This window comes from Mustelus asterias, unplaced genomic scaffold, assembly GCF_964213995.1.
Source record: "Mustelus asterias unplaced genomic scaffold, sMusAst1.hap1.1 HAP1_SCAFFOLD_263, whole genome shotgun sequence".
In the NCBI taxonomy this organism is placed as follows: Eukaryota; Metazoa; Chordata; class Chondrichthyes; order Carcharhiniformes; family Triakidae; genus Mustelus; species Mustelus asterias.
In genome coordinates this window covers 164884-180407 of record NW_027590229.1, presented here as the reverse complement: position 1 = coordinate 180407, position 15524 = coordinate 164884, and the positions used below count along the sequence as shown (strand labels likewise).

The window sequence follows — 15524 nt, the reverse complement described above, 5'->3', positions numbered from 1 at the left end:
ACCTTTCTCACACTGCCAGTGGTTCGGGTCTGGAATTCACAGCCGGGAAGTGTGGTGGAGGTCGGCTGCATCGAAGCAGTCAAAAAGGAATTAGATGATTTTTTGAAGATAGGCAATGAGCTACGAAAATGGATACGACAAAAAGGCTGGAGAATGACACGAATTTCGAATGTCAATTTGGTGAGCTAGTGCAGACACGATGGGCCAAATGGCCTCATTGTGCACCGTAAGAATTCTGTGGAGACAGTGGTTGAAAATGTTATCGATATTTCAACTGGAAGTTGGTGATGTTGCAGTGTGGACAGTGTTAGTAGCCATAGTCCCCAATGAAATCTCTCCAATAGAAAGAGACACAATTTGGTACATGTCGCTTCAGGGATACAACTTAGTAAACGTGGGGATATGGGAAGAGTTGGGACTCCATTAACCCCACAGCCAGTACGAGGACCAAACCCTCAACAACAGCGTCATTCTACATCACGCTGGAGACACCGAACCAACTGAACTAACCAACTCCACACAGAGCCAGAACGGGCACAGTAAATGTCTGACAGGTTCGGGAAATCCGTCCACTCAGGCAGCACAGGCAGAATCACAGTATTGTTAGAGAGCAGAAGGAGGCCACTCGGCCCATCGTGTCTGCACTGACTCTCCGAATGAGCAATTCACTAAGTGGCATTTCCCCAAATCCCTGTGCATTCCAGAGCTTAACCACTGGCTGCAGGGGACAGCACAATTCTGGCAATGCTGGCACCAGATTTAAAGGCAGCCAGCAGCACTTTTAAAGGCTCTGTAGGGAGCAGTGAGGGAGCCCTGGTTAATGAACAAAGGGCTGAAATGGCAGAAGGCAGATTCAACCCAATTCGCTGACACTACCCTGGAAATTCTCAAGGCTATTTCGGTTTGGAGGAAGGTTCTGTTCCCTCAGGACTGGAGAACGAGACCTGTCACATCAACCCAAGCAAGTCTGGATAGACACTGCCAAGGGTCTGAGCAGTGGCTGCAATGAGGCAAAAGATGAATAATCTGATATGTTCTGACAAGGTGAGCGTTAAGCCTACAGGCTGATATGTGAATAAGGATGAAAGAGAAATTGTGGAAAGAACATCTCCACCCAGACACTGGCAATGTCCAGAGAGCAGCATCAATCTTCAGGAACATGTCAGCCTCTCTGTGAAGGGTTACATGGAACATAGGACATAGAACAGTACAGCACAGTACAGACCCTTCGGCCCACGATGTTGTGCCGAGCTTTGTCCAAAACCAAGATCAAGCTATCCCACTCCCTATCATTCTAGTGTGCTCCATCTGCCTATCCAATAACCGCTTGAAAGTTCCTAAAGTGTCCGACTTCACTATGACAGCAGGCAGTCCATTCCACACCCCAACCGCTCTCTGAGTAAAGAGTCAGTCAGAGATGGCTGCTGCACTGCCGACACTGACTGACCATCCTGGTGGTCCCATGATGGGCAGTCTAAATTAGCGTCAGGTTTGTGTGTGTCTTTGATGGGTGAGTAACAATGGAAATTTATGTGCTTGTAGAAGAGGGCACACAGCGTCAGAGAAGGAGCCAAGAGTGACAGTGTCTGGATTGTGTCAGCCTTATGCCAATGGAAGATGCAGTGCTGGAGCTGGGAGACCTGGAGGCTGGGTGGGCAATCGCTGATGGTGAGATGGGTTGTGGATCCAGAGGGAGTGAGTGAGTGAATGGATGGGCACAGGAGAGACTCTGCTACTGAGTCCAAAACCTGGTGCTTGTGTGTCTTCCATTGGTCACATGGAGCTCTGGGTTAGGAACAGTCTGCAGGACATGCTGGAATGTGTATTACCCTCTAACATTCTTCACTCTCTCACAAATCAACAGCTGCGGTGAGCGGGAGACAGGCGTGTAGCTCTGAAGATGGGGAGGGGTCAGAGGATGGATTGTCACATTATACTCTATAACGTCCGCCAGAGCAGATAATGTCTCTCCCGATTCGCAAAGGGGTTACAATCTGGCAGCACAGGAGAGCACACACAAACCCGAGCAGCTGATGAAGGCAGCAATAGCTGAGTTCACTCACACTCTCGAGAGGACAGGTCATTGTCAGCTTCAGGAAGATGAAATGTGACTGGAGTCTTTAACAATGCAGCAGATACTGGAGCTGCAGCGTAGGATACTTTAACATTTGGTGGAGTTTCCAAAGGCTGTGTGTATCCATACACAAAGGATGGAGGAGTCAATCCAGGCCAGCAGTGTTACCATGTCTCAGGTCTGAGCACAAATAGCATCCTCCACAGAGAGATTGGTGACCTTCATGGAGAGTCACATCCAGCCCATCACCCACAGGAAATACACATGAACCTGCATGTTCTCACCACCTCCATGAGCTCTGTGGAACACGGGCTGTGGGAGGGGTGGGACAATGTGCCTGGAGTAACTGTCAGGAGCTCCCCAGCTGAGCAGGGAGGGTCCAGTTTGCCCTGAATGGATAGAGGTGCGGCTGCCTGCAGTATTGGGGAGCTCCTCTCAGGATGCCTCTGGTGTGGGCAGTGGGTCCCCTTCTGCTCCGACTGTGACACAAGCACCTCACGAAGCTATGATGACAGAGACAACTCCAGCATCTGTGCAGAGGACCCGCAGTTGGCCGGATCCTTCCAGGACTCAGGAAATCGGAGGACAAAGGCCACGGTCATCGAAATTCCCAGAGGAGAGGAGAGAGGTAAGATGCTGCCTGCAGCTCAGCGGAAAGTGCGGGGATGGCGGTGGTTGTCATGGTGGGGTTGCTTCCTTGGCTTTCACAGGATTATACTTTGTTATTACTGGTCACTTTGTTATGTCTGTATTTTGAGTAAATTCAGAGATGGAGCACCACTAAAAAAATCCCTCACCATATTACTGGGTCTTTAACAGTTCACCGGGAATGTGAGATGGGAAATACAGCACTGAATCAGGTCAATACAATTCCAATACCTTTGTTTCATGTCGTGATGGCTCCAGGGAAATTATAAAACATTCACAGAAACAGCAACAGTGCTGGAGATGGTGAAGATTTATTACACTGAATGGCTGTGTGAGTTAAGGTTCTTGGAAAACATGTCTGCATTACTGAATCTCCATCCTCCCTGACACATATCCCATGTCCCTGGCCTGTGGTCCATGGGGTTCCTCATCATGAAGCATCTGGTCAACATTGTATTGCATCACACTTTGTTCAAAGCTTCTCCACTCTAGATCCAGGTTGTATGGAACACAGCACAACACCAGGACATTTGAGACCCTCGCTGAGTATATTAAATAGTTCCACCAGGTCTATCTTTAGAATTCCTCTGGCCTGTGCAATGGTCACACTATGTGTCCTGTCGCAGCTGTTTTTTCTCTCTTCCGTGACTGTGTTTGGGTTACACACAGGCACAATTACCCACCTCTACAGTGGGTAGCGCTTGTCTTTATTAATTCTTTCAAGGGATGATGGTATCACTGGCAATGCCAACACTTGCAGCCCATCCCCAATTGCCCTTAAGAAGGAGGTGGTGAGCCATCTTCTTAAATTCTGCAGAGCATCTGGTACAAAACCGCTAGGAAGGGACATCCGGGATTATGATCCCGCATCAGTGATGGAAAAGCAATATATTCCAAGTCAGAATGGTGTGGGGTTTGGAAAGAAATCTGAAGCTGGTTGGTGTCCCATCCTTCTGATATCCTTGGCCATCTCGGTGATGGATAGTGCCTGTTTGGATGATGCTGGCTCAGGAACCTTGGTGAGCTGCTACATTCCACCTTGTATGTGGTAAAATACTGCCACTGTGCGTCAGTGGTAGAGACAGTCAATGTTTAGTTTGGTGAATGGCCAGCTGATCCAGTGGGCTCCTTTTCCATGGATGAGCTTCTTCAGTGTTTTAGAAGCTGCAGACAATCCAGCAAGATGAGCGGATTCCATCACACTGCTGACTTGTGTCTTGGAGATGGTGGGCAAACATTTGGGAGACAGGAGGCGAGTTCCTCATCTCCGAATTCCCAGACTGTGATCTACCCTTGGAGCCATAGTGTTTACAGTTCAGTGTCTGTTCAATGGTCCCAGTGCGCCCCCACCACTCAGGATGTTGATGGTCGAGGATTCAGCGATGGTGCTGCCATTCAATGTAAAGGGAATGTGGTTAGATTCCCGTCTGTTGGAGATGGTCCTTGCCTGGCATTTGTGCAGTGAAACATTACTTGCCATTTATCAGGTTAAGCCTGAAAGTTCTTCAGAGCTTAAGACGCTAGCTCTGTCGAAGAGTCATCCAGATTCGAAGGGTTAGCTGTTCTCTCTCCACAGAAGCTGTCAGACATGCTGAGCCTTTCCACCATTTTCTGTTTTGTTCAGGTCTTGCTGTTTATGGACATGGACTGCTTCAGTCTCTGAGGAATTGTGAACAGTACTGAGCATTGTGCAATCATTAGTGAGCATCCTCACTTCTGACATTATAATGGAAGGCAGGACATTGATAAAGCAATTGAAGGTGGTTGGGATTTGGACATCACCCTCAGGAACTCCTGCAGTGATGTTCATGAGGCACTGGAAGGATGACACTTTTCTGACGTTCAAGAGCAGACTGATGGAGCAGCAATTCATCAGATTGGATTTGCCCTGTTTTTTTCCACATTGTCCGGTAGATCCAGTGTTGTAGCTGTACTGGAACAGCTTGGCCAGGGGAATGGTTAGTTATGGAGCACAATTCTTCAGTACCATTGCTGGAGTACAGCCAGGCTGACAGAGTTTGCAACATGCAGTGCCTTCAGTCATTTCTTTACCTCACATGCAGTGAATCAAATGGTCATCTGTAATGTTGGGGACCTCAGGAGGAGGCCGAGATTAATTATTCTACTCAGCACTTCTGGCTGAAGATGGCACTGATGCTCTGGGTTCCCTCATCAGTAATGATGGAATTCTTGTAGCATGTTTATAGAATCATAGAATTCCCACAGTGTAGAAGGAGGCCCTTTGGCCCATCGAGTCCTCACCAATTCTTTGAAAGAATATCATATCCAGGCCCTATCTCTGTAACTCCACATATATGGCCCACTAATCCCCGTAACCTACACACCCTGAGATACCAAGGGACAACTGCGTATAGCCAATCAACCGAACCTGCACATCTTTGGCCTGTGGGAGAAAATTGGAGCACCCAGAGGAAACCCACACAGACACTGGGAGAACGTGCAAACTCTACACATAAAGTCACCCAAGGCCGGAATTGAACCCTGGTCCCTGGCGCTGCGAGGCAGCAGTGCTAACCACTGTGCCACCGTGTCGCCTCATGTAACCGGCATGTCCAACATTTGTGGCATGTCCAGCACTTTTTATGACTGTATATGGCAAGAGAGCAGATCTCTGATCTGATCCATTGGTTTTGGTGTGATTCAGCTCGGTCGATCATATGGTCCGCTCTGTCGTCTGGTGGCCGTGTGCTGGAGCTTCACCAGGTTCACATCTCATCTTTAGATAAACCCAAGTCTCATTTGGTAGTACATGTAAAGAAAATTAGTCGTAGTAACACAGTACTGGTTGCTGGGGAAAGCCACTGTCAGCTTCCTATAAATGAAAGGTACAGACCTATGCATTCTCTTTTAAGATGCTCCTTAAGCTCCGTTTAACGTAAATTTGAGAATGGATCCCTCGGGATAAAACTCATCAGAATTCCATGTAATTTGTAATCTGCCTTACCGACATACAGCAGTTTTCTGTATTTGATCAAACTGAGAAGCCGACAGACATAAACATCTATAATCTGAATGACAAATTAAACTAAATTGAACATGCGACCAGCCATATCTGGGAATTCTATAAACATTTAATTGTTTTGTTCATCTTTTTTATTCTCATGAATGGATTTGAGAATAATTATAAATGATTAGTTAATTCTTTCACTCCTGAATCTCGCAGTTTATTGTAACTCAGGTTCAGACACATCACTGACTGGTTTGTACAGAGAGCAGAGGTGAGAATATCTGAGGCTGTTACTCTCCAAACTGGAGATCAGAGAAAGAAAGATTTCAGGAATCAGAGCGAATCCGTGGTGTTTAACACGAATACTGACAGGAATGATGTGGAATGGTTATTAATGACACGATTACTGACACTGATAATAATTTACAGTGTCAGACCATCCACTGATTATTAACACAATCTCACACAGTCTGATACTTACTGCAGTTTCTGTATTTTACATTCTGGATTCCTCAGAGCCGCAGACAGTAGTTTCACTCCTGAATCTCCCACTTTATTGTGACCCAGACTAAATGGAGAAAGTGAGAAACACATTAAATTCAGATTAATGTTCAGCAGAAAAAATAGCTGGATCTATTTTTGTGTCAGAAACTTAGCACGAGTGGTGACCTGATTCAAGTTACGATATTATATCTTATCCAAGTTGATCTTTCTCTGCACCCCAGCTGTGACTGTAACACTGCATTCTGGACTTTCCTTTCCTTCCCTATGTGCGGTATGCTTTGGCACTAATAAATGTGACAATATTAAATTAGATAATATCAAACCCTTTCTGTTGAATGGAAAAGGCAATAGTCAGCATTGAAAAATGATGAACAATTAACTCTTTTACACCTCTCAAAATGTATATTTTGTTTAATTGTCCATGGGATATGGGTGTCGCTGGCTGGACCAGCATTTATTTCCCACTGCTAATGGCCCCCAGAGGAGGTGATGCCCACATCCTGTGAACAAGCAAGTAACGTTTAAACATGTCCCACATTCTGGTCTCATTTGCTGATCATCAGAATTACCCTCCTGAATCTCACTGACCCTGCTAAGATTCCAAAAATTCAAATCATTTCTGCTGTTACATAAATCCAGCATTTTATGAGAATTGTACATTTTACTGAGGGTTAAATGATAAAGCTGTGAGAGCGGATCGCTCGGGATTCCCTGTGCTTAACTATTGACATTATATCATCTGTATAATATCTCAGGGCGAGTTAAAGTGTGAAACTGTGCTAACTGTTGCTTTAAGATCCATCCCCTAGATTTGATACAACAAGGAAAGATTATTCTCCCATTAGAAAGTTGAAATGTTTCTGTTTGATTAGTTTATAGGGGAGGGGTGTCTCCCGCTACATTCCACAGTAAACAGGCTCTACATTTTCTGCAGGTCTGGCTCGTGTTCTATCTCTGGGAATTACCGGGAGTTCCCTCTTCCCGGTAGATCCTCACATAGGAAAAGGATGATGCGAAAACCCTGTTTCATATCACTGACAGTTTGACTGAGATTTTCCAGCAGCAGGTTTCCTCATTCAGGAAATTCTGGTTTCCTCGGCTCAGATGTAAGCTCTGCAGTCCTGCCACATTTAGTTGTGAACGATAGTGGATGATGAAACAACAGAAGGAGGAGGTTCCACAAATATCCCATCCTCATGACGGAGGAGACTCGCACATCAGTGCAAAAGATACGGTTCAAATATTAGTAACTAACTTCAGTGGCTGAACCATCCAGAGGGCCCCAGCATCACAGATATCAGCTCATTCCATTCACCCCACATGATGTCAAGAAATAGTTAAAGATAATGGATACGGCAAAGACCACAGATCTTGACAATATTCCAGTAACTGTACTGAAGATTACTGCTCCAGAAGTTGCTCTGTTCCTCGCCAAGCTGTTCCAGTTGAGCTACAACACTGATGTTTACCCAAAATAGTGGGAAATTGTCCAGATCTGACCGTACACAAAAAGGAGAGAACAAATCCAATCTGTCCATTTACCACCCCATCAGTCTACTCTCGATCATCAGCACAGTAATGGAAGGCTAACGAGACTAACAAGTGACACTTAATTAGCAATGACCTGCTATCTGACTTGAAGCTTGTGCTTACTCAGGGTCACTCAGCCCCCTACCTCATTACAGCCTTGATGCAAACACGGACAACAGAGCTGAACTCAGGATGAGAGGGGAGAGTGTCTGCCCTTGACATCAAGGCAGCATATGGCTACATGTAGCAAAAAGGAGCCAGAGAAAAACTGAAGTCAATGGAAATGAGCGGCACGGTAGCACAGTGGTTAGCACTGCTGCTTCACAGCTCCAGGGACCTGGGTTCGATTCCCGGCTTGGGTCACTGTCTGTGTGGGGTTTGCACATTCTCCTCGTGTCTGCGTGGGTTTCCTCCGGGTGCTCCAGTTTCCTCCCACAGTCCAAAGATGTGCGGGTTAGTTTGATTGGCTATGCTAAAAAAATTGCCCCTTCGTGTCCCGAGATGCGTAGATTAGAGGGATTAGTGGGTAAAATATGTAGGGAAATGGAGGTAGGGCCTTGGTGGGATTGTGGTCAGTGCAGACTCGATGGGCCAAATGGCCTCTTTCTGCACTGTAGGGTTCCTATGATTTCTTTCTATGAAAACTATCTGCCAAATAGAGTAATACCAGCACAGACAAAGTTAGTTATGGTTGTTGGACCATCTACAAGATGCAGTGCAACAACTCACCATGGCTCGTTACACAGCACTGTCCAGTCTGTGATTTCTATCCCTAAGGACAAGGGCAGCAGATGAATGGAAACATCTCCACCTGGAAGTTCCCTTCCAAGATACACACCATCCTGACTTGGAAATATATCACCGTTCCTTCAGTGACCGGGTCAAACTCCTGGAACTGTCTTTCTCACAGCTCTGTGGGTGCACCTACACCACAGGAGTCCCTAAATGCAATGATGGTGATATAATAGCGAGCATAGTTGCTTTCCAAGCAGTTGATACAGGTTTAATTCCCAGCTATCTCAGTTTGTTGGAGTGGATGAAGAGAGGGCCAGGAGGTCGTAACCACAACCGAAAAGACTGGGTCAATCCAATTTAGTCAAGTCTGCGGCTCCAGCCTGGAGCAGTAGTGTTAAACTTAGCTGAGGGTTGGAGGGTCAGTTGATCATTCAGCTACTCTGAGCCGGCCCACGCTGAGTTCAAAAGGGAAATGGTGAATCTAATAGCGACACAGAGGAAACTAAATTCATTGGTTGGTAAAGAAAATGCCGTTTGCGACTGGCTTTATATTGCTGTGAATTGGAGGAAGCAACAGAAAGGGTCAGTGATGGTTCTGCTGTTGATGTGGTGGACATGGATATTCAAAAATCATCTGATGCAGTGACACAACAGACTTGTGGCATAAGCTCATAAAATAACTGGGAAAGTAGCAACGTGGATACAAAATTGGATGAACAAAGAGCAATGGATATTTTTAAGGCTGGAGGATGTCGGTAACGGAGAACCCAAGCAGTTGGTATTGGGATCCTTGCTTTTCCCTGATATATCTGAATGATCTAGGTGTTTGGGCAGCACGGTAGCACAGTGGTTGGCACTGCTGCTTCACAGCTCCAGGGACCTGGGTTCGATTCCCGGCTTGGGTCACTGTCTGTGTGGAGTTTGCACATTCTCCCCGTGTCTGCTTGGGTTTCCTCCGGGTGCTCTGGTTTCCTCCCAGTCTAAAGATGTGTGGGTTAGGTTGATTGGCCATGCTAAAATTGCTCCTTAGTGTCCTGAGATGTGTAGGTTACAGGGATTAGAGGGTAAAACATGTAGGGATATGGGGGTCGGGCCTGGGTGGGATTGTGGTCGGTGCAGACTCGATGGGCCGAATGGCCTCTTCCTGCACTGTAGGGTTTCTATGGTTTGCAGTCTCGAGGAAAATTTCAAAGTTTGTTGATCACAGAACAGTTTGAGGCATTGTAAACTGTGAGGAGAAGAGCTTGGGATTGAAAAACAGACTATGGTGGAGTGTACAGATAGGTGGCAGATTAAGTTCAATGCAGAGACGGGTGAGGCGATACTTTCAGGAAACATAAGAACATAAGAAATAGGAGCAGGAGTAGGCCATCTAGCCCCTCGAGCCTGCCCCGCCATTCAATAAGATCATGGCTGATCTGACGTTGATCAGTACCACTTACCCGCCTGATCCCCATAACCCTTAATTCCCTTACCGCTCAGGAATCCATCCATCCGCGCTTTAAACATATTCAGCGAGGTAGCCTCCACCACCTCAGTGGGCAGAGAATTCCAGAGATTCACCACCCTCTGGGACAAGAAGTTCCTCCTCAACTCTGTCTTAAACCAACCCCCCTTTATTTTGAGGCTGTGTCCTCTAGTTTTAACTTCCTTACTAAGTGGAAAGAATCTCTCCGCCTCCACCCTATCCAGCCCCCGCATTATCTTATAAGTCTCCATAAGATCCCCCCTCATCCTTCCAAACTCCAACGAGTACAAACCCAATCTCCTCAGCCTCTCCTCATAATCCAAATCCCTCATCTCCGGTATCAACCTGGTGAACCTTCTCTGCACTCCCTCCAATGCCAATATATCCTTCCTCATATAAGGGGACCAATACTGCACACAGTATTCCAGCTGCGGCCTCACCAATGCCCTGCACAGGTGCATCAAGACATCCCTGCTTTTATATTCTATCCCCCTCGCAATATAGGCCAACATCCCATTTGCCTTCTTGATCATCTGTTGTACCTGCAGACTGGGCTTTTGCGTCTCATGCACAAGGACCCCCAGGTCCCTTTGCACGGTAGCATGTTTTAATTTGTTTCCATTGAGATAGTAATCCCATTTGTTATTATTTCCTCCAAAGTGTATAACCTCGCATTTATCAACGTTATACTCCATTTGCCATATCCTCGCCCACTCACTCAGCCTGTCCAAATCTCTCTGCAGATCTTCTCCGTCCTCCACACGATTCACTTTTCCACTTATCTTTGTGTCGTCTGCAAACTTCGTTACCCTACACTCCGTCCCCTCCTCCAGATCATCTATATAAATGGTAAACAGTTGCGGCCCGAGTACCGATCCCTGCGGCACGCCACTAGTTACCTTCCTCCAACCGGAAAAACACCCATTTATTCCGACTCTTTGCTTCCTGTCGGATAGCCAGTCCCCAATCCACTTTAACACACTACCCCCAACTCCGTGTGCCCTCATCTTCTTCAGCAGCCTTTCATGGGGCACCTTATCAAACGCCTTTTGGAAATCCAAAAACACCGCATCCACCGGTTCTCCTCCATCAACCGCCCTCGTCACATCTTCATAAAAATCCAACATGTTCGTCAAGCACGACTTTCCCCTCATGAATCCATGCTGCGTCTGATTGATCGAACCATTTCTATCCAGATGCCCTGCTATCTCCTCTTTAATAATGGATTCCAGCATTTTCCCGACTACAGACGTTAAGCTGACCGGCCTATAGTTACCCGCCTTTTGTCTCCTTCCTTTTTTAAACAGCGGCGTAACATTAGCCGTTTTCCAATCAACCGGCACTACCCCAGAATGCAACGAGTTTTGATAAATAATCACTAACGCATCCACTATTACCTCTGACATTTCTTTCAATACCCTGGGATGCATTCCATCCAGACCCGGGGACTTGTCCACCTTCAGTCCCATTAGTCTACCCAGCACTGCCTCTCTGGTAACATTAATCGTATTAAGTATTTCTCCTGCTGCCAACCCTCTATCGTTAATATTTGGCAAACTATTTGTGTCCTCCACCGTGAAGACCAACACAAAAAACGTATTTAAAGACTCAGCCATATCCTCATTTCCCACTATTAACTCCCCCCTCTCGTCCTCCAAGGGTCCAACATTCACTCTAGCCACTCTATTCCTTTTTATATATTTATAAAAACTTTTACTATCATTTTTTATATTAATTGCTAGCCTAGCTTCATAGTCTATCCTTCCTTTCTTTATCGCTTTCTTACATGCACATGAGGAAGCAATATAAAATAATCGGTAGAATTGTTCACGGATTGCAGGATCCGAGGGACTGAACACATGTGTGCATCGATCATTGCCATTGGCAGGGCAAGTGTAGGTAGCAATTAATAAAGAAAACAGCATCTTGGGCTTCACTGTTATGTAATAACTTGTGTTTGTGGGCGTTACACAGTAATTCATGAGTTTAAGTTTAATTTGTGTTTCTGTGCTTGTGAGCTCAGAAAGGGCCAAAACTTTAATTTCACTTCATGTTAAACAAAGCTGCCCGCCTGCGGGTTTTTGGTTTCAATTTAAACTGTCCCTACATTTTAATTTAAGGTTTACGACGTTGTAAGAGTTATAGAGGTTTAAAGAAATGGTTGCTTCTATTCAGAGGCCCACAATGAATGATAGAAGCTCTGAGTTTCAGTTACAACCAGTTAATCCAAGAAGCAAGACGGAGTTCACAGAGGCTGCCAGTAGAGGCAGCGCAAGGCAGGCATTCAGAAAGCAACCCGAACTGATGATGTCACCAGTGATCACGTGACTTATAAAGGGACATTGTCCCAATATAACACACACCGACTGTAATACATAACACAGGGAGAGCGCAGTAAAATAATCCTGATCATAATTAAACACAAACTGTAAGCTGTACCGAACAAGAGAAACTAATTTCTGTATAGCATCGTACAGAATCAGATGGTTTCTGTTGGGAGAGGGAATGATCCTTTTTCAGATTTTGGAGGGAGGCCTTTACAGCAATAATTATTTAAAATTCATCCCAATAATGTTTTTATTCATTCAAGGAACGTGGGCATCGCTGGTTTTGCCAACATTTATTGCCCACGCCTATTCCAGGAGAATCTGCCTTCTTGAAACGATGTAGTTTTATCAGAGAATCTGGATTTATTACAGGTTCAGAAGGAGGCCAATCGGCCCATCATATCTGCATCTGCTCTCAAATGAGCATTATTACTTTGTGCCATTCTCCCACACTTTGTGACCATTGGACATTGTTTCTCTCTTGACGTCCTCGAATGAACATGCCTCTGTTTTATTAGAACAAAGGAAATGGCTTCTCAACAATGAAAATATCCGCTCTGAGACCAAACAGTTACCTCAACTCCTGACACTTGTGCAGAATGGGTCCCAGCCGCTGGAGCCCTTCACACTGAATGTTGCATTGCCATAGATCGAGGTGTTTTATTGTGTCACAGAGTCCAATGACATGAGACAGGACCGCACAGTCAATCGGGGTCAGTCGCAATCCGCTAAATGTAAGTTTTTCCATAGATCCCACTGTGTTCCGAGCCAGTGCTTTATTCTGAGTCTCAAACAGGTAGTGGAATGTGTTCAGGAGCTTCCTCTTCCCAGTTCCAGTCTGTGTGTCTCCAATCTGCCCTTCAACCTTCTCCTTCACCCAGTCAATCACTCGGCAGGTTGTTTGATGAAGAAATGGACCCAGAAACTCCACCAGGGGTCGAGCTGACTGTGGGGAGGACAGACCAGCAACAAAACGGAGAAATATCTCAAATCGCCCATCTTCCTCACTGTGGGCTTCACTGAGGAGTTTCCCGATATCCCCAGGATCTGGAGTCAGGAATTGTGTGAGTGCAGCTACAAACTCTTGGATGGTGAGGTGTGGGAATGTGTAAACCACACTCTGGGCAGAATCATCTCTCTCCAAAAGCTCCATCAGGAACCCAGACAGGAACTGGGAAGATTGTAGATTGTACTCAATCAAATCTCCATTTCTAAACACAATCTTCTTCTTGGAGACTCCTGTGTAGGCCATCTCACCAAGCTTCAGTAACACATCACGGGGGTTTTCCATCTCTCGGCCATGGTTTTTCAGAATGTTGTAAATATAGTAGGAATATAGTTGGGTGATGGTCTTGGGAACTTGCTGCTGTTTCCTGTCTCTTTGTGTAAAGAAGGGACCCAGTGACAGACCGAGGATCCAGCAGTAGGAAGGGTTGTAACACATGGTGTACAGGATCTCGTTCTCCTCCACGTGTTTGAAGACAGCTGCTGCCACCATCTGATCTTCAAAAAACTTGTTGAAATATTCCTTCCGTTCATCACCAACAAATCCCAGGATTTCAGCCCAGACACTGATCTCAGCCTTTTCCAATAAATGTAATGCAGTGGGGCGGCTGGTCACTAACACTGAACATCCAGGGAGCAGCTTGTGCTGTATTAAACTGTACACAATGTCAGACACTTCACACCAGCATTCAGGATCTGTGCACATGTACTGAGGTTCTGTATTTCTCCGATTATCAGCAAAATCAATACTGTCCTTGAATTCATCCAAACCATCGAATATAAACAGCAATCCCTCTGGGTTCTTCCAGAGCTCTCCCAGAATATTCCCAAAGTAAGGATACTGATCCAATATCAGATTCCTCAGGTTTATTCTACAGTTAATAGTGTTCAAATCCCGGAATTCAAAACTGAAAATAAATTGAAAGTGTGGGTATATTTTCCCAGTGGCCCAGTCATAAACAATCTTTTGTACCATTGTTGTTTTTCCAATTCCTGGCACTCCACTCATTGCTGCTGAACTCCCAGATTTGGATCTTGAATGGGATTGGTGGAATAATCTCCTAATTTTTTGCAGCAAACTGCCCGTCTGGGAAAAGCTGCTCTGGAACAATTGATCAGTTCGGATTTTTTCCAGTTCTCTCCGGAGATCTTTCTTTCTCCACTCTTCATGGTCTCGGCCTCTTGCCAGCAGTTCATGTTCGACAAGTGTCCGGTCTCGAACAGTAGAAATAACCGTTAGCTCAGCGTATCGATCAACCAGCTGGAAAATCTTAACCTTCTCCTTTATGAGGATAGTGTTCACTCTCAGTGTTTCAGTTTGTACCCGGAGTGTCTCCTTGTGTTTCTGTTGGAGATCTTCAATGAGAACAGAGAGAACTGTTAGTTGCATTAAAATACCATCTTTGCTGAATTGTTAGACTTACTTTACAGTGTCAGTCAAGGTTTGTGCAGGAATTTAAATTAAGTTATTGGAAACCTCGCTTCACAAGCACCAATTTTAAATTAAAGTTTCAGATCGTGACTTAACTCTAATATTTCCATAACTTTCCATTTTATGAAGGTGATGTTTCCTCTCTGATGGTTAATGCTTTCCAACCTGCCCTTAAGACAGACACCTCACTGGGAGTCTGCAAGGATCATGGTTACATGATAAGACGATTTTTGAGTCCATTAGTCTGTGAACGAGTCGGTGTTCCCAATCTGCTGCAGAAATGGTAAATGGGATATTGGATATGAATGGGAGACGGAGAGATTGTAATTGTTCAGGAGTCTGACTGTGACTGCATCCCTCCTTCAACAGGTTCCCTTTCATACTGTGTGAGCATTGGAATACCAACAGTTTTGAAGATGGAAAGTTCTCCTATTCTATCAGGCTGTTGCCTGGTCACCCATGTTACTGGGGAGCCGGTTGGCTCAGTTGGTCAGATTGTGGGCCATATTGTGTCAGCAGCACGGGGTCCGATCCCCGTTGTATCTGGGGCAAATTCGGGACCTCACTCCTTGCCTTATCCGTGCCGGAGATCATTCAGCCGTGGTTCAAACCTGCCTTCAGACAGAGAACTCAAAGAATACCCACCCCTTTGATGTAGTGTATTTCAGTAATCAATAACTATGTTTCAGCAGTTGTACATGTAGATACATTAACTGTGTTTTGATAACCATTCTGCCATGATGGCAACAAGAAAAAGAACAAGGAGCTACTTTACTAAGTGTAATATGAAACCAGGAAACATTCACAGTTCATTTGAACTGTTTAACAATAAT

The 15524-nt window shown here is 45.5% G+C and overlaps 1 protein-coding gene across 1 annotated transcript in view; it reads right to left on the bottom strand.

Annotated features, from left to right (window-relative positions):
* The window catches only part of LOC144486002 (NACHT, LRR and PYD domains-containing protein 3-like), a 53196-nt gene that overhangs the window by 15971 nt on the left and 21701 nt on the right, over positions 1 to 15524 (bottom strand). Inside the window, exons 7-8 of the mRNA XM_078204111.1 lie at positions 12830 to 14615; positions 6172 to 6258 (exon numbers count right to left, since the gene is read on the bottom strand). Coding sequence (XP_078060237.1) covers positions 6172 to 6258; positions 12830 to 14615 — 1873 coding nt within the window. The remainder of the gene's footprint in view (positions 1 to 6171; positions 6259 to 12829; positions 14616 to 15524) is intronic.